Raw genomic sequence first — 21414 nt, 5'->3', positions numbered from 1 at the left:
TTCCGACAGCTAACTGCACACATTAAACACCTTTAAAATTAAAGGAACTGACAATTACATCAAAATGGGGGGAAATTTTGAAGCAAATGTCGAACCCTATGTGCACACACAGCTTCACTTTAAAAGTGTGTCTTGAGGTGGGATAAAAATGACTAAAATTCATTATAGAAATGAACGAAACTGCCAAACATGAAACAGAATTAAAGTCTGCCCGTTCTAAAATTGCTTCTGTTGACTTCCAACTTCCTGAATGTTGAATATGTAATATTCAAATGGCAAGTTGCAGCTGGATAAGTTAAATTCATCTGAAGGCATCTGAGGGTATTTTTTAGTACAAACTATATTGTGTGTGTGTGTGTGTGTGTGTGTGTGTGTGTGTGTGTGTGTGTGTGTGTGTATTCGCATGTATGTGTATGCAGGAGAATATGCATATGTGGGCAAATGTCCATTTAAACACATTCATATAGAGGCCAGAAGACAACCTCAGGTATCATTCTACAGGTGTTATCCATCTTTTATTTTTATTTTTAATCTGATTTTTAGATAGGTTTTTCTCTCTGGGACCTGGAGCCCATCAATTTGGCTAGGCTGGCTGGCCAGCAAGGCCCAGGGAGCTGCCTGTCTCTACCTCCCCTTGCTAAACCATTGTACTGCATTCCTAAAACTAGCCCCCCAAAGTCTATTCCTTTATTTGACCACTTATGCCCGACTAAAACTCCAAGGTCGAGCTATCAAAATTCATTATTTGGCTACCCTGGCTAGCATGTCCCATCAGGACTTCTCAACTCACCCAAGCATGGACTTTCCCATTTTCTCCTTAAATACCACTTTCCCGCAGAACTACCTGCTGCTGCCTTTGTCCAGCCCAGAGGCAGCCCTAGCCCCCGCCCCCCCACACACACACCCCAGCTTGCTACTCCGGGTGATAAATCTCCTTTATGCTGAGAACGTCATGTCTGGGTGTCCTCCCAGGAAGACAGTCATTTTCTCCTCATCTTCCAAGTGGGGCTGTGGGTCACCAATGACCTACTATTATTGATAAGTCCGTCAACATGGCCATCTTCTAAGGCCTTGAATTCCAGACCCTTGTCTTTGACTCCTCAACACGGGCTGTTGGCTGGCAGAGAGGATGTGCTGTACCCATGAGCTCACCCAGTCTGGAACGCATGCTGAGAGTCCCAATGGTCCCTCCTCACATAGACTTGCGATGGGAGCCCAAAGTATAACTACGTTGGAAGCAGCCATACCAACAAAGGGAAAAGAACCATTTGGAAAGGGGCTGGGACAACTCACCAAGTGAACCAATTTAGGACTGGCCCCTTTGAAAAGCTCAGGTGACAGGACTCCATAAGGAGCTTGCCTTTCTGCCTCAACCCTTCATGAGCGGCTGGGGAGATATTATCAGTGACCTACTGGCATCCATTTCTAGACTACTAGGAAGGTACATTCTAGAAACATTTATTTAAAAATTTCTACCAAACTGATTCAATATAGAAATACATAGCTAATTTAATGCTGTCGAATTAGAGGTAGATTTTATTCTACATATGCTATATTCTCTTTGTCATTTTAAAACTCAAGAGTTTAAAAACATACTGTTCAAATACTGTTACTACTTACTCCAATCAGCTAGACTAAACTGGTGGCACATTTATCATTTACTTAGACGGCTGGTCAAGTGGAAGAAATGTAACAAGTTCCTGGAGCATAAAGACATTTTGTTGGAGAACGAGAATTTCTGCTCTTGGCCCCCCTGAGTTCACCGGTTTGGCCCAGTTTTTGGGGTGAAGACAGTAATGACAGAATGCCCAGGATTCTTGGCAAATCACCTAGATTTCTGGCTGCTGGAGGCTCGGTGTAGTTTCCAGGACATTCTATAGGGGGCGCTCCTGCGAAGCCGCCGCTCGGGTGCGCGTTCCTGTGAGAGCGCCAGGGCGCGCGCCCGAGCTCACGTGACCGGGTCTCGGGGCCGCGCCCGAGTGCCATGGCGGCGGCCGAGGACTCCCCAGGTTCTGACCCCGCCGGTGGCGCCCGGTTCTTCTGCACCGCGGGCCGGGGCCTGGAGCCGTTCCTGATGCGGGAGGTGCGCTCGCGCCTGGAGGCCACGCAGGTGAGTCGAGCTTGCCGTGTTAGGAAGGCTGCCTCCGAAGGAGGGTCCCTCCCACCCCACCCCCTCGCTGCCAGCTTGGGGCTCTGGCCCCGGAAGGACGTGCGAGCACGCGGCACCCCATCTCAGATCCTGTGATGACTGCTGTGAGCGCCCAGATGGTTGATGGTTTCGTTCTCTTATCCAATCTGGTCCCCGCACATGTGTCACGGCCAAAGTTTTAAACAGAGAGGGGAGGAAGCCAGTTTTGTTCTGGGTTCCTAAATAAAGAAACTATGAATTGACAATAACTGGAGTTAGACACCTTACTTTATATCTTAGATGGAAAGATACTTTCCATGCACAGTTGTTTGAGTTGTTACTTTCCTGACGAGGTTGGGCTTTACCTTGTGGGTTGTCCATGCAGCAAGTAAACCTAAAACACGCGCTAACCCGTAGCTAGAAAAACAATACGCTCCTGCCTGCCCTGTAGCTAGCTTAGCTACCTGTGCGTTTCAGTGAGTGACAAGTGGGCAGATTTTAAGCGCCCTCATAAGTACTAGAATGTGCTAACCTAGTTCTTGAGAACAGAGGGAAAAGATGCCATAGGTACGTCGGTACTTGTGGGTGTGATGTGTTGTTCTTGGAAAGGGAAAGCTTGCGAAAACCGAACTAGCTGCTCATTTCTTACGAGCAGTGTTCGAAGCCTGCAAAAGGAGTTTCTGCGATGGTGCACAGGTGCAGCGGAGAGAGTTACCACGAATGGCATCAGCCATATCAGACCACTGCCATTTGTGACTTGCACTACTAAATCTATCTATCTAAATACTATCTAAAATAGTCTTTCTATAATAGTCTCTGCATTCAGCAAGGGTTTAAAGGTTTTGGGGTTTTTTGTTTTTGTTTTTGTTTTTGTTTTTGTTTTTAATTGTGTGTGTGCTCGTGTTAATGCAGAATACTGGCAGAAGGCTAAGACATCGGCTCATGTCCCCGGAGCTGGTTGTGAACTGCCCAACATGGGTGCTAGGACCCAAATATGGGTCCTCTGCAAGAGTATTTATTACCTAGTCTTAACTAGCGAATCCAATCATGTGTTCAAGTCACGCAACTACAAAATGACAGCGGTGATATTCATATTCTGAAATCAAGCATGCCTATATGATGTCCAACCCAGCGAGCCATGTGCCCATACATAGTGCTGCCCAGGGATTTGTTCTGCTAACTTGGTGAGCTTAGTGTAGAAATGATAAGGTGTGATCCGATCTGTTTATCTGAGATTGTTAGAGAAAAGGATCCTGTTTGTCTCCTTTAAAGAGAAAAATCATTTGAGGAAAACGTAAGCAGCAAGAATTCAATTAAATAGGAGAGAAACTTTCTTGTCAGCAAGAGCAGGTAAATGCCAAGAGAATTTTCATATTCTTCCCTGCTCTGGCTTTAGGGACAGAGATATCCACGCACCCCTCAATTACATCGCAGCGGCTCTGACTAGAGGGGAATCTCCCCGTTAGCTGCTGTGAGATGGTTGCTGTAGTTGTTGCTTCAGGATTGCCCTGACAGTTCCCAAGCGCTTGAGCTGGTAGACACTGTACGCATGTTACGATTTAATCCTCTGAGCTACATTATGGATGTGTCACCTTTACTTCCATTTTACAAAGACTTAAGGAGACAGACACGTGTGTCCGAATCTAACTCCGAAGCCCATGTATTTTACCACTAGGCTGAATTATTTCGTTACTGTCAGCTGGGTCCTTTACTGTCTACCTGCATTGGAACCCTAGCCAGGTAGGCGAGAGCTCTTCTAGTTTTGGCAATCCTAGGATCTTGAGCACCCAAGGCCTTGGAACTGGACTGGCAGGCAGGTCCAGAGGCTAACAGCTTCATACTGCCATGGGGAGGTACATTTTGCTCCAGTCTTTAGATACGAAGCCTCTATAGGAGTGGTTCTCAACCTTCCTAATGCTGTGACCCTCTAATACAGTTCCTCATAAACCATAAAATTATTTTTGTTGCTACTTCCTAACTGTAATTTTGCTACCGTTATGAGTTGTAATGTTAATCTCTGTGTTTTCCAGTGGTCTTAGGCAACCCTGTGAACGGGTCATTAGATACACACATCCTGCCCCACCCCGTCCCAAAGGGGTCACAACCCACAGGTTGAGAACTGCAGCTCTGCGGCTTCAGGAACTCAAGATGGAGCTTTATCACTTTCCTCTGCGCTTTACTCACCAGGCGTGCCCTGATCCCTTGGTAATCCCTGGTGCTCAGCAGCAGTGAGTGGCAACTGCAGAGAGCCACAGGAACAAGTAATGGGTGCCATGTATATAGCTCTTGGGCCTAAAGGACCCTGAGCCCTTGGTGGCATGTGTTACAGCCTGAGACCTTTGAGCTTTAAGGTTGGCGGCTCCCTAGAGTCTTCTGGCAACCAGGGCACCCACCATTTTTCATCTTAGCTCCTTGGAGCCCTTGTTTGTTTTGCTTCTATTCTCTGTCATTTCTCTCCTGGCTGTTCTCTGGGGGCAGCAGCCTCTAATCTGACTGCCACCTCCGCTTCTGCCACCGGCTTTGTGTGTCACCAACTTATCCCACCTTAGTGCTGAAGATTAAAAATAAGCAAAAAAAGAAAAAAAATCATTCAAAGGAAGCCTTTTATTGGTACTAATTTTGCAGTAACACCAGGAGGCAGCACAGAAGGGTTTATCCCAGCTGGATTCAGAAGAAAGCTAAACAGCCTGCATTTTACAACCATAAAGAGATGAGGTGGGGATGTATATTTACATCCATCAAGTACAGCCCTGCCTACAAATGAAACTAATCCTAGCAAGGCCCCTCATGCAAATGAAGGTGTGTTTGGACCAATCCTGGCCCTTTGCTGGGCTGTCTGGCAAAGTGCCCTCCCACCCCCCACCTGATTAAGAATAAATGCTGGGTAAGAAGGGTCATGTCTAGTTTACCAAGACTTGTAATGTCAATAAAGGGTCCAATGGGCTGAAGAAATGGTTCAGCTGTTAAATGCAAGGCGTTTGGAAAAGCCACAGCCAAAATAGTCTCTTAAATGAGTTGTGCTTTTGCAGCAAGCAGCTCTGGTCATGTTATATCTTCCTCAAGACCTCCATGAAGTGTCCAGAGTGTTCACATTGGTATCAAGGCAGTCCGGCTACACTACTCACTGACAGAGCTTGCTAGAAACAGCCAGGGTACCAGAGAAGTGTCTAAAGCACTCAGGGAGTCAAATTTCCCCAGCCCACATCTTAGTTTATGGAAAGGAGAAACAAACATTAAGAGGGTTGTTGGGAAAACATGATTCTCTGTCATCAACATCATTGCTTAACAGTCCTGTAACAGTAAACTTACCTTCTGCCCCAAGATGGGTCCCTGTAGTCTGCCTCGCCTTCATATCTGAGGAGGAGGAGTCTAAGACACCTCCCTGTTCTCTGTACAAAAATACAGGGTTAAAAAAAAAAATGCAGGGTTGCTCAGATCTATAGTCACGGTTGTGTAGTATTTGCTCGTAACTTGCACATGTGAACTCTGTCCAGGAAATGAGGGCACTAATGCTGTGTCAGTGATCAAACAAATGGTTTAGGAAGTACCAAGGAAGGAGTCTGTCAGTATAGACACAAGATTTACTTCCTAAGTGTTTTCTGTCTGAGATTCACTGAATCCACCGAGGGGGTTTCTGCAGACACAGGGGACCAAGGACAGCGTGAGGACCTGCCCCGTAGCACTGAGTGAGAGCTACGCCTATAGTGAAGAGCATACGGTCAACTCCTGCACTGCTCTTCAGCAGATGTGTGGCTTCGGATAAACTGTTCAGGTTTCTAAGCATCACTTTTCCCTGGCTGACACTTAATGTCCATGGTGTCATTCAGTTAAAGACAGATCGCGTGGAATGCGTGGCAAACAGTTGGTGCTACATAAATGCTTTCCTACAAAATGTGTTGCACGGGGAGGCTTAAAACTCCTTCTTGTGGGGAGAAGAGTCTCCTAGGGATTTCGGTTTGCTGGAAGAAAATTAATATTCAGAAATCTGAACTTATGAAACGAATTAACTCAGAAGTGAGTGCTTACATTTAGAAGATAATCACTCAGTTTTAATCAGGGTTTTTAGGATTTTAGTGACTGCTAAGACTCACCAGGGAAGCTTGTTGAAGGTGCCAGCCCCAGAAGGTTTTCCTTTCCGCTGCTCTGCTGCTGAGCCCAGGTGTTAGCATTTGAACATGAAAACGCCGTCCTTTCCCAGGTGGCTGCCGCTCAGGTAGATCCTCCGAAAAAGCCTGCAGCAGATAGCCTCCTGTGTATTCCTTTTAACTGTTTTCATGGACACAAAAACAAACAGAATAATGCAGTGAGTTCTCCCTGCTCATCAGCCGGCTGCCTTAGAGACCAGCACACAGTGAATTCTGCTCCATTCGTCCCCCCTGCCACACTTCCAACCCGTGATAGTTTGATGCAAATCCCAGGAATCATTTCATCTGTATCTTTGTTCATGTATCACTAAATTATGATGTTCATAGCAGTGTATGTAGTGTAATGGCTAAAAATATTCCTTATTAAGAAACCTAATTAGTATTCAAAAGTGAATTTCTTTTATAGTATCACTTTTGTTTTTAAGTTTGTGTATGTAAGTAGGGAAACCTGGGACTCTGTCCTCTGCATTTCCTGTAATTTGTGTCTAGAGCTAGGCTAGCCTGAAGCTTGAGGCCCTGTCCCCATGTTCCAGTGGTGAGGCAGATGTCTTTAAAGGTGTGTGGGTACCTTAAAGTACTTAATACACACATTCAGATCACCTCAAGTACAGAAAAACTTCCTTATAACAACATGTAATGTCTTAAATATTAATTTTTGGTAAGGATCATAGTAGCGATGGTTAAGATAAAACTGAACATAGGGGAGGTGATGCTATGCTAGCCAAGCAGAGGTTCCTGTCCATCGGTCCATTGATCTCTGTGGATCCACACGGCGGAGACTGTTAGCCCAGGCCTTTAGTAGGCTGACCAGTTTTTCGTTTAATAGTGTCATGACAGTAGGGGATAGTTAAAGCTAAGGGGTTATTTCGTAATCATTTCCATGGGACGGGATGATTATACATGCCTTTTCAAGATTCTGTGCATTTCTTTTCTTTTCAGTTTGATGCCATTTTGAAAATTAGATCTATTTTTAAATTCTGTCTTAAAAAATGAACCAAAACAAACTCAGATACCACCATAAAAGATCACCTAGTACTTTAAAACTCCATCGTAAAGCTAAATAGTGTCAGTAGAATTAGAACCTTTGTCCCTCTCAATGATATTATGGTTTGCCTAAATTTAAATATCTACTAATGTTCAGGTTAAACTTAACTCTATAAATGTGAAAGGAAAGCCAGATATGCTAACTGCTTAGACACGCCGGCATGGAAGGGCTCTTAGCTCATCTGCATAGATGTTAAACATTAGACCACTTGGTTCGGACACTTCATTTTCATTTGACTCAAAACAGGAGAAAAACTTATGCCTTTTCAAATAACAAATATTAAGATGAAAATTCTAGAATGCCACATTGCTCCATAATATTATAATTGAATATGATCAATTAGAAGCAGTAAGCCAAGGCCTGAGATATCCTCATGGGTAAAGGTGCTTGCTGCTAAGCATAGCAGTCTGAGTTCGGTCTCCAGGACCCCATAGTAGAAGGAGAGCGCTGACACCGACAAGTTGTCCTCAGAACTCCACATACGCACTGTGGCACACATGCCTCCACACATACATTCACAGAATAAATAAATGTAAAGTAGGACCGGGGTGGTGCTGGAGGGACGGCTCTGGGGTTCAGAGTGCTTGCTGCTCTTCCAGAGGATTCCAGCTCAGGGGTCACCCTCATCAGACAGCTGACAACCCGCTTCCAGCTCCAAAGGACCCGCCTAGCCTCCATGGACACCCGAACACACGTGGCATAAACACATGCACACAAATAAGTAGTTTAAGTGAGTAGATAAACTGTAGGGCTAGAGAGATGCTAAGAGCACAATATTGCTCTCGTAGAGGGCTGAGTTTAGGGTCCCAGCACCCACGTCACATACTTGACAATTGCCTATAACCTATGACCTCTTATGTCACCCAAACACACATGTATTTATTTATCTACACACATAATTACAGATAAGAGCAAATCCTACCCCAAAACCGGTGAAAAAAGCTGGAGGAAAGGGGAAATCCTAGCCTTAGCAGTTGGTGAAGTCTTAAGTACTGAAATTCATTCTGCCTCCTCCTTTGAAATAATGTCAACGTTCACAATGAAAAAACTGTTCTCTTCACTTCTGTGACTGTGTGATTTTCACAGTGACTAAATTAGTAAGCTACTTGTGATGATGTGCCCATGGCATGTACAAAGACTGGTAACCCTCATGGAAATGCTAAAGACAGTAACATTGCTTTGGGTTTTTTAGATGTGTTTGGTATTTTAATTAATCAGCATAGTGTTCTCATGATGTGATGTCCTGAATATGCCAACCTTTCAGTTGTGTCAGTTGATAGACACCCCATCATGTTCTTGTTAATAAGCCTTCCAAAAACAAAAACAAAAAACAAAGAGATATTTTAAGAATATCTCATTATGCAAACTATTTTCTTTAACGTTCAAATAAGTAAAAGAAGCAAAAATTGTTGAATATTTAAGGAAGTATAAATGTCTAAATCACTGACTACTTAAGTAAAATCCCTGATCTAGATTTTTATGTTTGTTTTCTTGTTTTCATTACTTTAATCTCTCTGTATCATATTCATGCAATACCTTTAGAGGCCAACAGAGGGCATCAGATCCCCTGGAACTAGAGTTAGAGATAGTTATAAGCAGCCCTTTGGGTGCTAGGAACCATGTCCTTTGCAAGAACAGCAAGTGCTCCTAACACTGAACCATCTCTTCTGTCCCATTATTTTAGTCTAAAACTTTTCATCTTCAGTAAAGTGATTTTTTTTCCTTTGGGATCTTGGCAAGGATTTTAAGTTAAGTTGCATAATGACCCTTTTTATATATAGATTTATTTTATGTGTATTGATTGTTAGCCTGCATGTGTGTCTATGTAGCTTGTGTGGGCCATGTGCTTACAAAGGTCAGAAGAAAGCACTGGATCCCTAAACCTGGAGTCACAAGTGGTTGTGAGCCCCAGTGTGTGTGCTGGGAACCGAGCCCAGCTCCTCCAAAGGATCCGTCAATGCTCTTACCCGCTGAGCCATCTCTCCAACCCTGAATGATAGCTTCTTAAGCATGTGGTTTCTTAGTTCGTTCTTCATGCTGTGGCAGAATAGCTGGTACTAGGTAACAAACCAAGAAAAGAGATCTATTTAACGTAACATTCTGCTAGGGGAAAGTTGATGTCGCATGGGCAGTGTCTGAAGTGCCCACGCCCATCTGTCACAGGGAGGTGGAGAAGCTCAGAGAGCCTGTCGGAAGGAGGGCCGTGTCTACGGCAGAGGGGTAGGAACGAAGCTTCTCTCTTATAGCAACCTGCTTTCCCGGGAAGTAGCTACTGTCATGAGACCAATGATAACCAGGTGGCCAGCATTGGTTTCAAGGTTTGTGTGACCCAATCACTGCTTGCTAGGCCAAACCTGAAAATTCTGCCACCTTTCAGTGTCACCACACATGACCCTTGGGGTATACACCAATACCACAAGGTACCCCCATATTCCCTGGTGCCTAAGTTCCAGATAATTTAGGATTATGTCAGTCCACCATGACCATTGTGAAAAGGAAAACTCCAAGACAATCCATAGCCTTCCTGAACTTATGACAGCCAGAAGGGTTAGGATTCCTAGGGCACCAAGTGCACTTTGCCATACCACATTCAGTTCCCTGTGGATCAGCAAGTCTCCCGCGTCCCTCCTGCCTAGCGTACCACAAGCTCATCCCAAAGACTATTTCTGTGTGATGTGTATGTCTCAGTCCCATCTATTTTCCTATTCCGTGGCCATGTGCCCCATCATTTCTACCTCAGTAATCTGTTTCTCCCTCCAGCACCACATTTCTTTAACCCAGTCTTTTATGCCCCTTCCAAGGTAATTTTTCTGTCAGCTAAATCATTGCTGTCCTAGTTTTCATCAAAATTCTTTAATGGCTGTCCATTACCATCTGTGGTACTCAGAATTTCACGGCCATATATCAGGCTGGCCTGAGCTACGCCATCCGTCCCCCTGACATTCTCAATCAGCATAATTCAGCCAGTGCCGCCAGGATACCGCCAGTTTCCTGCAGCCAGGTCTTTGTTGCTTCTGCACCTGCTCCTGTTCGTTAGAATCCTGCATCCTTGCTCTTACAGGACTCCTCCCCAACATTAGAAAGATGGGTGCTTCCATATTCAGTGCTCACACAGTATGTAGTTTATCAGTACATCTGGTAATCAGTTCAACCTTTTATGTCCTCCTGGGTTAAACTCAGGTGGTCTTATGAGTTTAATATCTTACTTTATATGTCTGTTGCATTATTGTTCATCATTTGTCCTATGTCCCCTGGTAGACACAGAGTATTTAGTAAACACCCACCTTGGTCTAGACAGCTGAGTTATGCTGTGCATAATGCCTTTTCTTTGCCTGCTTTTAAGCAGTGAGTAAAATTTGGTTGTGATTACTGAATATTTTGTCTTCGTTTTTGTAGTCACATGGGTGTGTACTTTACAAGAAGGAACATAATAGTCTGACCGCGTGACCCTATACAGATGACTTAGCCCACCCTAAATGTCGGTTTCCAGCATGGAAAGTGGGCATGATAAAATCTACCTTAGGGTAGTTAAGTGTTTAAAGGAAAAATACATGTGGCAGTGCCTACTGCAGAACCTAACCTCAGAGAGATGCTCCACACATGATGAAAGGGAAAAAGGAAGTAGTCCTCATTCTGAGCCCCAGGCCACACTAATATCTGCTTTTCTGTGTCTAGGTTGAATATATTTCAGGAAAAGTGTTTTTCACCACCTGTTCAGATTTGACCTCGATGAAGAAGTTGAAGTCAGCAGAAAGACTGTTTCTGTTGATTAAGAAGCAGCTTCCGATTGCAGTTTCCTCTCTGTACAAAGGTACAGCATGGTCCCCACCTGCTATATGACACTGCGAGGCTGCCCCCTCAATAATATGTGTCTCCATTTCACACTCATAGGTTCACTCATGCTGTGCCACTGTTCGTTAGAGGTTTTAGTCCCCTGTTATTGTCACATATCTATAGCAGGCACCATCAGTCCTCCGTGGAAACTGCCTCTCGCCTTCTGGGTTTTACTGTTCACATGTTTTCTTTCTAGAGATAAATATGCCCCGTTGTTATTTATCTGATTTCAAAGCCTATGATAACCAGAATACAATTGCACATCCCAAGTTGATAAAAACTGTCATCTAATGAATTTTAGCTGAGTGATATAGTTGGAAAATTACTACATAGTAAATTTTTCTTCTCCTAGAACCTTAAGTGTTTTCAACAAACTTATGACCCTGTACAAAGGGAGCTTAGGAGATTTCGTAACTACTCCCCAACTTTAAAATTATGTTGTATAAATAATTTCAAGATCGTGATTAAAGCCGTTTTAAAAAGGCAGAAACTGCAGGATTTAACACTGCCTTAACCTTCTCTCTGATTGCTGTATGCATAAGACATCAAAGAATTACATAAATCTATAAGAAGCTATTTCAAGAAAAATGCAAATGTAAGAAATCAAGACTCAAAAAAAATTATAGAGAATCCTGAGGATTTGTGGGCCTAACATAATTTCTTTCCAGATATCCATATACTGTCATATTGAAGGAACTATAATGATAATTTTCAGATCATCTTAGTGGCTTTTGTTTATAAGAAAAGATTAAAGTTCATTGGGCAAGCTTATAAGTGGCTTGTGTTCTGAAGTTTGATTTCATGGGAGCTCATTTTAATATTTATGTTAAATTTTTGTCGTCTTAAATGAAATGGGTCCAAGGCTCAGCTGCTCTGTTTCTGATCTCTGTATTTTTCTGTTTATTCTTGTTTTTTATTTTTTTAAATTTACTTATTTGCATTTGTGTTTTGCCTGCATGTATGTCTGTGAGAGAGTATCCGATCCTCTGCAACTAGAGAAACAGACAGTTGTGAGCGTCATGTGGGCGCTGGGAATTGAACTCAGGACCTTTGGACCTGAGCTGCTGAGCCATCTCTCCAGCTCCTATTCTTGTTTTTTTTGTTTTGTTTTGTTTTGTTTTGTTTTAACCCTGATCGGTTTTTCCTCTCTTTTCTTTTTGTCTCCCCCAACCCCGACTATGGACAAGGTTACTGTTTTCTCAAAGATCACTATGTTCTCTAAGTCTTTGAATAAACACACAATCTTGACTGGACATTGATGACACAAACCTTTCATCTTAGCATTCGGGAGGCAGAGGCAGGTGGAGCTCTGTGAGTTCAAAGCAGCCTGGACTGCAAAGCAAGGGTATTCCAGGATGGCCAGGGCTACACAGAGAAATCCTGTCTAGAAAAAACAAAGAAAGAAAAATCTCACAATCTGGCTGAGTATATTATCACAAGATATATGGCTTTCATAAGGTAATACATGGGACTTCTTTAAATCCAATAAAACTTAGAACTCTGAATGTAAGACAGTGAAATTTATTCTGTTTTATATTTTTAGGGCAAATTATATAACTTCTAAATAAAAGTGAAATTTTGGTCATGTAGCAATTCAATAAAGTATTTTAAAGAAATAAAGGTCATGAAGTCTGGAGTTAATGAATATAACAGACAATTGTCTATAAAGCTCGAAGATGGAATGGGTAAACTGAACCTTTTGTTTATTTAGGAAAAATACTGAATGAAATCCAAAGACTTATAAATGATGATCCAGGAAGTTGGCTGAAGGGCATTTCACTTTGGAAGAAACTTCTCGAATGTGATACAAAAAGAGAAAAAGTTCCTCAAAAGGATGCTAACCCACTAAAACGAAAAGCGGGAGAAAATGAATTTACCATTGCTAAGAAATTAAAAGTAGAGGAGAGAGAGGTGGCTGATGGGAGTCACGTGGAAGGCCAGCAGGACGGAGTACCAGAAGGCTCACCAGAGCAGGGGGCTGCTGTCACTAGAGCTGCTGGACTCCAGAATGCCGAGGAGAGGGCAGCTGGTGCTCAGCACGAGGAGGAGGAGGACGTGACTTTCAGGGTTTCCTGTCGCTGCAGTGGGAATATCAGAAAGGCCTTTACTGGACAGGTAAGCTCATCTCCCAAGTGGGAGCCCACTTTCCAAGAGCATAGGACAGGTAGGTACCGTGGCCCAGACAGATGAGGAGGTCTGACCTCATAAGAATGTGTTTCCCTTCTTAACTCAGCTTCAGAGGCTCAGAAATGGCGTGCCTTTCCACGTCACGGCCTTCTTTTGCTTTCTGCCAAAGGTTCCCTTAGGTTCCTAGGTGTCCTTTGCATTTGTAAATCCCAATGCTGCAGTCTTAATATGTCGGTGTTCTTCTTCACTACGTTTGTATGCTTATTGAGAACCACCTTGCACCATGTGATGTTTATAGCCTTGTCACTGGATCAGGGCCACAAACACACCAGTGCATGTGAAGTCTTAACAGTCTAGGGAAGGGTGGACACCTCTTTATATCCCAAGGCCTCATCAGTTGGCCCTTACAAAGTTCAATAGCACAAAATTGATCTGGGTCTTTTAGCTAAACTTAGAATCTCACAAACCCTAAAAGTTGAGTCTTATGAAGTTGACCTGGTCAAGTGTAAACATAAAGGGTGGTAATAGTTAGTGCTTAATCTTTTAGTGTGCCTTCATTTTCTTTATTAGAAGGATCCCATATCAGGTCAGGGTCTTATGTCACACACCTAAGACTACCAGAGTAGAGACTGCACACAGGTAGAAGGACATCTCAAAGGGTTTGAAAGATGGAGAAAGTAAAATTACAGCCCTGTTGCTGTGCATAGGCAATCTTTGGAGGTATATTTTAATATCTCTAAATTACCATCATGACTTGGTTTTTTCTCTCAGGCTACTAGCTTTTTTCTGTTTTAACACTTTCTTCTTTCTTACGTTCCTGTGTTTTCTGTAACTTGCCACTTTGCAGGAGATAGGAAGAGTGGTTGGAATTGCTCTCATGAGGCAGTTCGGATGGAAGGCTGATTTGAGGAACCCAAATTTAGAGGTAATGACTATCCATCTTAATTTCTATACAACAGCACTGTCTACTTTCTGTACTTTCCAGGTCAACTTCAGTTAGAAAAACCATGTCTGCATGGATCCAGCCACTGGTTTCTCTTCAACAGCCAAATAGTGCAGACAGTGTCTAAGGAAAACTGGAGTCCCTTGGCCACAGCTGAAGAGAGCATTTATAGTGATGCTGCAGAGGCACTCTCCATGGTCGCTGCATGATTAACAAATCTCTTTAATGAGAAATTATGGCTCTTGTCTAAAGAAAATAAGTAATAACAAAAAGAATCACAAAATATAGTGTTATTGTTACTAGTGGCCTTGGGTTTTTGGGATTATGTTTATCTTTTATTAGGAACAAATAAATATACAGGGTAACAAAAAAAATAGCCTTCCCTGTATTTTGAAAACCATCTTATGAATTGATTTGGCAGGCAGACAGTTGTTTTAATAATTTCTGTACAAGTTTATATGGAGACAGACCTGGCCAGATGTCAGAACTCTTTCTGAATTGTTGATTGTGTGGGGGTGGGGGATGGGAGTGTCCTTTATTTGATATTTTTCACCTCTATGGTGTACCTAGAATATTTTGGCCCCCAGATTTTTGGGCATGGTCTTGTCTCTCTCACTTGGTCTTCTCTCTCTGTTTTCTCCCTCTTCTCTCCTCTAGCTGTGTTACGCTGTCAAAATCATCTCACAAAACTATGCTCAGTTTAGCTCCTGTCCACTACCTCATGCAATTAATAATAGCTGTAATGGTTTAAAGTTACCATACAAAAGCATAGTTGGTGTTAAAGCCACATACAATAAAATTTGTGTCTCAAACTGATTAAGAAACAAATCTTAAATTTTATTCTGTAAAATTGATAGGAAATTAGTTTTATAGAGGGAGAAGCTGTTCTTGATATTTGGTATGTGAAAAGAAGATCAATATATATTAAAAGTTTAATAGAATTCTATTAAGTAATTTTGCTAAAATGTTTAATCAATACAATTGGAAAGGTCAGCTGTGATGTTTCAGTTGATGGAGGAATTGTCCACATGTGGGACAAGGTAAATCTTAAAATTTCTCGTATGGAATGACTCTGGTGAAAGTGCTAACACAGAACCCGACCTTGCAGGCTGGGGTGTGGCTCGGTGGTAGAGCATTTACCCAGCATCTGTGTAGCCCTGGATTCAATGTTCAACCTCTAGCAGCGAGTAGGGGGAAAAGATGCTTTGGGTGAGAGTACCAAGGACCACATGGTCAGCGTGTTAGAATGGTCTGTAAATCTTATCAGACTATAAAAGTAAGAGAAATTCCCATTTTTATATGTGGGCTACTAATGATGGCATGTTAAACTAGATTCAAGACCTAAGAGAAGGAAGGAAAGAGGCTAGGTTTTTGTTTTGTTTTGATTTTGTCAGCTTGGCACAAGCTGGAGTTACTTGAGAAGAGAGGCCTCAATGAAAATGCCTTCATCAGCTGCCTTGTGCATGGGTCTTAATGAGCGATGTAGGAGGGCCTCGCTCACTGCAGGTGGCAGTGCCACTCTGGACAGGTGGTCCTGAGTTGTACAAGAAAACAAGCTGAACAAAGCACTGGAACAAGCCAGTAAGCAGTGTTCCGCTGGGCGTCTACTTCAGTGCCTGGCTCCAGGGTCCCTCCTTGAGTTTTGCCCTGACTTCCCCCAGTGATGGAATATGACGTTGGAGTTTTAATGTGAAGCAAACCCCCTCTCCCAGGGTTGCATTTGGTCTTGGTGCTTATTCCAGCGATAGAAGCTAAGTGGACCCTCACCTGCAGATTGCAGAGAGGGAGACACCCTGCCGTGGGGAAGCTTCCGCTGCTGTGAGCTGTCTGTGCACTGGGGTAGGCAGCCCTGCGTGCCTGCAAGTCTTGCTTGAGGTTAGACTAGGCTTGAGGAAGTCTTATCTTCCTCAGTGTAAAAAGCTCCATCCAGGTACTACGGGCCAGAGCGTGCCAGTGCGGAAAGAGCTGAGTTCTTCGACACATGACTCTGTGGAGCTTACCTGCTACTGGACCTTAACTTTTTTTTTTTTCATGAAATGACAAGGATGACGACAACAACAACAAGTAGAGTTTTTCCAGACATGGCAAGTAGGTCTTGCATTTGTTATTAAAATCCAGGTTATAGAAACGCAAAACAGATGCGTCAGATTGTCAGTAACTTGGTGTGTTTTCTTGTGCCATCCTGACATCTCGTTTGTCCTTTCAGATCTTCATGCATCTAAGCGATGCCTACTGTGTGGTGGGGATTCCCCTGCTCAGGTAACGGTTGTGCGTATACAGTTAAGAACTGACTTTTACTTGTGCAGTGTGGAGTACTGACACAGCAGACGAGGCAGACAGGATGCTGAGGTCTTGGCTTGGGGGTGGGTGTTGATCTGACTGGTTCAAGCTGAGAAAGGGTTGACCACAGCCATCCATGGATCGCAGGATAAATCTCGAAACAATGCCTCTTATTTCTATTATTAAGTAGTTTGCACCGGCCCATGTGTAAGCTAAAACTGTTAGTCTGTTGCATCTTGGCGATGTAATTTAAAAAGAAAATGAAGCATAGTTACTTAAGTGCATATCAAATATTGTCCAGATTTCATTGCCGTGATTGTTTTATTACGAGTGGTTATTGCTCATTTTAAAAATCATTTGCAAGTGTCTCTCTACTTAGTCAGAGCACTAAATAAGCTCAATTTCTTTTTTAAAAAAACATACCCACTGACTTCTTACCGTGCAATGGTTGCTTTATAGGTGTTCTGGGGAGAAAGCTGGTAGATGCAAATAGACATTCTTAGGGTCTTGAAAGCATGTAAATAGTAATGGCATTTTTAAATGCCTGTGTACCTAACTCTATTCACTCAATATAGTGATTTATATGCCTCCCTCTGTTAATTCTGCATTTACCAAAAGCTCCTGTTTTCTGTCTTAAACGAGAATATGTTTGTAATTGCTTAAGGTGGTTATAATGGCTCTTATCCAGTGGTGAGCTCTGCAGCTGGCCAACACAAGGCAGAGATGCCCAAGAATGCTGAATGACGGTGTCCCTGCTTACTGTTGGCCATATGGCAGGCTCCACCAGGCTCTCACACCAGCAAGGAGCAGGACTTAGATGGAAGTTCTTAGCACTGCCACCCTGTGCAACCATCGCCTGCCGTGGTGGCTGCCGCTTTCCCTGGGCCACAGCTGCCCCACTGCCTGCTCTTCAGTCCAAGATGGCTGCCCTGCAGCGAGGTCCTGGATGGCTTTAATCCCAGTCCTTCTGCCTCTGGCTGACAGAAAGAATGGGAGAGACTGCAGAACGATTACATTTGAGCTGTGTATTTATTCCATTTATTAATTATAAATAATTATGATCACCAAAACAAAGGTAGGAAGGCCAAGTCAAACAGTTAAACATAAAACATATATTTTATAAGGATTCGTATCATAAAGTAAGTCTCAGTCAGTTTCTGTCTCTCTCTGTGCCTCTTCCTCTCCCCCCTCCCCCTCCCTCTTCTCTCATCTCCCTCCCCCACCTCAATGCTGGGGTCAAGCCCAGGGCTTTACACTCACGTTCAGTACAGATGTGGTACTGCTGAACTACACCCCCAGCCCCTCCCCTCCTCCCCCCAAATAAGTGAATCTAGAAACTGACTAGAAAAAGAATATCTCTACCCTTGTGGTACTAAATGCAACAGTGATATTATTTAGGTTCCGACACCAAATAAAGTAATTTTTAAAATTTTTAATTATATATAAAACTATTAAACATTTATTCAACAAGTATATATAACTTTATGTAAATGTTTTAAGTCATTAAATTTTACTACTCCAAAATTTTTCATACTTGAGAAACACAGGAAGTCATGCATATACTATTTCCAATAATAATTGGTAATAAGCTAAAAGTTTAAAATCACATGTTACCAAAAATTAAGACACAGAACTGGAATGCAGAGTGTAAATAAGGTTACAATTGATATCCTGTGTTAGGTTGAGTTAAATGCCTTGGTGAAGGAAAGCAGTGCACTTGGCTGAAAATAATGTTTTCCAAGAGTATAAATAAAAGGAACAATATGGTGGCCCTCGCCATGGGAGAAAGTGGAAAATTATGAAGCAGCACAAGATAGCCAGGATGTCTGATGGCCACATCACAGTATCTTAGTAGTTCCTAAACGGGTTGTTTGTTTAAGACAACAACTGTTCCAATCTTTTGAAGAACAATTTGACGTTTCAAGGACATTAACTGTACCTGTACCAACACGTTTATGGCATCTCTTCTTGGCTATAAAATCGAGAAAATAATATTACCTACTTTATAGCTGTCTTGGTTATCTATTGGTGTGATAAAACACCACGTCCAAGACAACTTCTAGAAGAAAGTCTTTATTGGGGGCTTACACTTTCACAGGATTAGCATTTGTTAGCATCATGGTGAGTAGCATGGCAGCAGACAGGTAGGCACAGTCCTGGAGCAGTAGCTGAGAGCTTATATCTGGTGTGGGCCTTTGAAACCACAAAACTCAGCCCCAGTGTCACACCTCCTCCAACAAGGCCACACCTCCCAATCCTTTCTCAGTAGTCCACCAGCTGTAGACCAAGCATGCATGAGCCTATGGGCTGTTCTCATTCAAACCACTAAATTAGCTTTGTGGTCAGGGTTCGATGAGCCAGCCGCTGTGACAGTGTGACAGTGTGTGGTACTGTTTCTAGGATTCAGAGCATGCTGAAAACATTCTAGCTTTTATTTTTGAAACTATCCAGCGACTAGTGAGGAAGAGATCAGAACATTACTAGAGTAACAGGAATCTACTCAGTTAGGTTGAGGCGAAACAACCGTGTCTCCGAGTGAGATGGTTAAGTTCAAGAAATCAGTCTGGCACATAATGATAATTGCTTGACCAGTTAGGGAAGAGTTAACTAATGGGCTGCAGGTAGGCAAAGAACCTAAGAGACCGGAACAGCTAGGTCCTTGTCATCTAACACAGGGTACTCTGGGTACATGGTGGGTTCCAGGACAGCCTGGACTGCATAACACGACTGTGTCAGAAGGAAGGAAGGAAAGAAGAAAATCAGAGAAGAAGACAAGGAGAGAGGGAGGGAGGCAAGGAGGAGATGGCAAGTATGAAGGAGAGAAAAGAAAGGTGGGAAGGGACTAAGTCAGGCTTCCCCAGTGGACAGGAGGCGGGAGAGAGCTTCCAGGCAATGGTAGCAATGGTAGTCTGTCTTTGTGTCTTTGTGTCTTTGTTCCTTTTCTGTTCCGGTGATAAAATACTCTGACAAAAGCAGCTTAAGGGAGAGAGCGATTCCGTTGAAAGGCTTTTAGAAGGATGCAGAGAACATTGTGACTTTGCATGACAGCCCTCTCACTGGTTTTAAAATAAACCTACCCCAAAACACACCAGCACAGATTCTTGAAATCATTATTTATTTATCTTACCCACAAATTGTAGCTACAAAACGATGCCCCTTGCTCACTGCATTAGAAAGGCAGAAATGGAGGCCAGGGAGGCAGCTTGGTTTGTAAGGTGCTCTTTACACCCCCCAGAAGACCTGACTTTACCCTTAGAACCCCAGCATCGGGGAGGGAGAGACAGGCAGGTCCCTGCACTTGCTGTTCAGCAGTCCAAGGCTAATCAGCAGGAGAAACAAGGTGACAGCCTCCCAGGAGCAACAACACCCAAGACTGACCTCTGACCTACATCTACACAGAACGATAGAAATGACACCTGATAGTCTGACAGTACTTTATCAACTTTGAAGTCTGTCAAGCGTAGGCACCTGGTAGCTAGGCTGAGGATAGGTGTAGGGTGGCCTGTGCCGCAGCTGAGACTGAGAGTTAGAGACTCACATGTATGCTCCTGCCTCATTCTGTCCTCTCAGAAAGAGCAAATCAGCAGAAACCAAGCTTACAGAGAGACTATAAAGTCCCCGTATCGCACCAGATCACAAAGGCCTGTTCCTCTCGGTGACGCCAGCTGCTCTGTGTAGAAAGACAGGGAAGTGCTAAGTCAGAGATCTCCTTCATGTAACCTGAACATAGGAGAGTTTAAATTTCAGCTGTCTAAGAAAGATTTGTTATTCTTAAATCCCACACTGGTTGGTTAAACAAAGGGCCCAATGTAGAAGGTATTTAATAGGGAGGTTAAAACATCCTTTAGTTCAGAGAGTGTGTCTGGTTGATATGTTGAAGTGCTTCTCATGGGGAGACAAAATTACCATCTTTTGTCTCCTGTTCCTTTGCATATAGTAATATGTGCTACCTGCCTGTTGTCTTTCTTGCAGAGTTCCTTTAGCCAGCAGAACTTACATCCAGACAGCTGGGCTGCGGTCGACCATAGCATGGGCCATGGCATCTATTGCGGAAATTAAGGTCAGGAGGATGCCTGTATCCCACTCCACACCAGCCAGGTGTTAACTCAAGCCTCCTGCTGGTGGGCATCCTGCTTGCTTCTGTTTGGCGTTTTTCTTATGGTCTTAATTTCCTTTCTCCCCTTTGTCTTTCAATTTTTTACAGTTACCACTTGATTTAAAACTATTACAGTTTATATTTTTTTGTTGTTTCTTGCTTTTTTGCTTTTCTGTATTGAACTTCTGTAAGCATTTTGACTGGAAAAGTTGAGGGCAAAGTGAGTTGCATTTCATTATTTCTAACCTTATGAGTCATAATCCAAAAATTTGGTTTATAGAACCTACACCTGTTTAAAAAAAAAAAAGGTGGGTTTTCTTTATATCCAAGCACTTTATCAGTCTATAAATGCTCCACTGACAATAAGAAAATTGTATTTTCTTATTAAGAAATATTCTGTGTGATATCTACTTCGTGTGTTATTATCTAAAAGCTATTCTGAAACTTCCCCATATCACTGTTTGCATTAAGTTTTGGATTTCCTTGTAAAACATTCTGATTTTATTGTGAATGCTGCCTCTTGGCTGTGGAAGCCCTCTCCATCTGGGTTAGCCAGCTCAGCTGAGGTTTTACCATGTCTCTTGTTTTATTCATCATCTCATGCCTTGCTTTTTATTTTCAAGATCGAGGATTTTTGTTGTTTTGATTTTGTTTTCTCCCAGACATTCCTGAGCACTCTTTAGAGTTGAGGCTGGTCTTGAACTTGTGGCTGTGCTTCTATATCAGCCTCCCTGCTTTCAGTTTACCACCACACCCAGGCTCACACCTGGTTTTGATCTTTTCTGTCCCTGTCTCTTTCACTGAAAACATCCTGAA

General features: G+C 43.0%; 1 protein-coding gene and 1 pseudogene across 2 annotated transcripts in view; one reads left to right on the top strand and one right to left on the bottom strand.

Annotated features, from left to right (window-relative positions):
* LOC311604145 overlaps positions 1-1986 on the bottom strand; it is a 63153-nt pseudogene extending 61167 nt beyond the window's left edge. Inside the window, exon 1 of the transcript in view lies at positions 1830-1986. The product of the transcript in view is annotated as an uncharacterized misc_RNA (transcript). The remainder of the gene's footprint in view (positions 1-1829) is intronic.
* Positions 1967-21414, top strand: part of THUMPD2 (THUMP domain 2 tRNA and snRNA guanosine methyltransferase) — a 37022-nt gene continuing 17574 nt past the window's right edge. The window contains exons 1-6 of the mRNA XM_084791899.1: positions 1967-2110; positions 10994-11129; positions 12864-13267; positions 14127-14204; positions 16429-16481; positions 20475-20562. Coding sequence (XP_084648025.1) covers positions 1985-2110; positions 10994-11129; positions 12864-13267; positions 14127-14204; positions 16429-16481; positions 20475-20562 — 885 coding nt within the window. The 5' untranslated portion in view covers positions 1967-1984. The remainder of the gene's footprint in view (positions 2111-10993; positions 11130-12863; positions 13268-14126; positions 14205-16428; positions 16482-20474; positions 20563-21414) is intronic.

This window comes from Acomys minous (assembly GCF_964271855.1).
Source record: "Acomys minous genome assembly, chromosome: 8".
In the NCBI taxonomy this organism is placed as follows: Eukaryota; Metazoa; Chordata; class Mammalia; order Rodentia; family Muridae; genus Acomys; species Acomys minous.
Note: the sequence above shows the minus strand (reverse complement) of the source record. Positions and strands in the feature narration are given on the sequence as shown.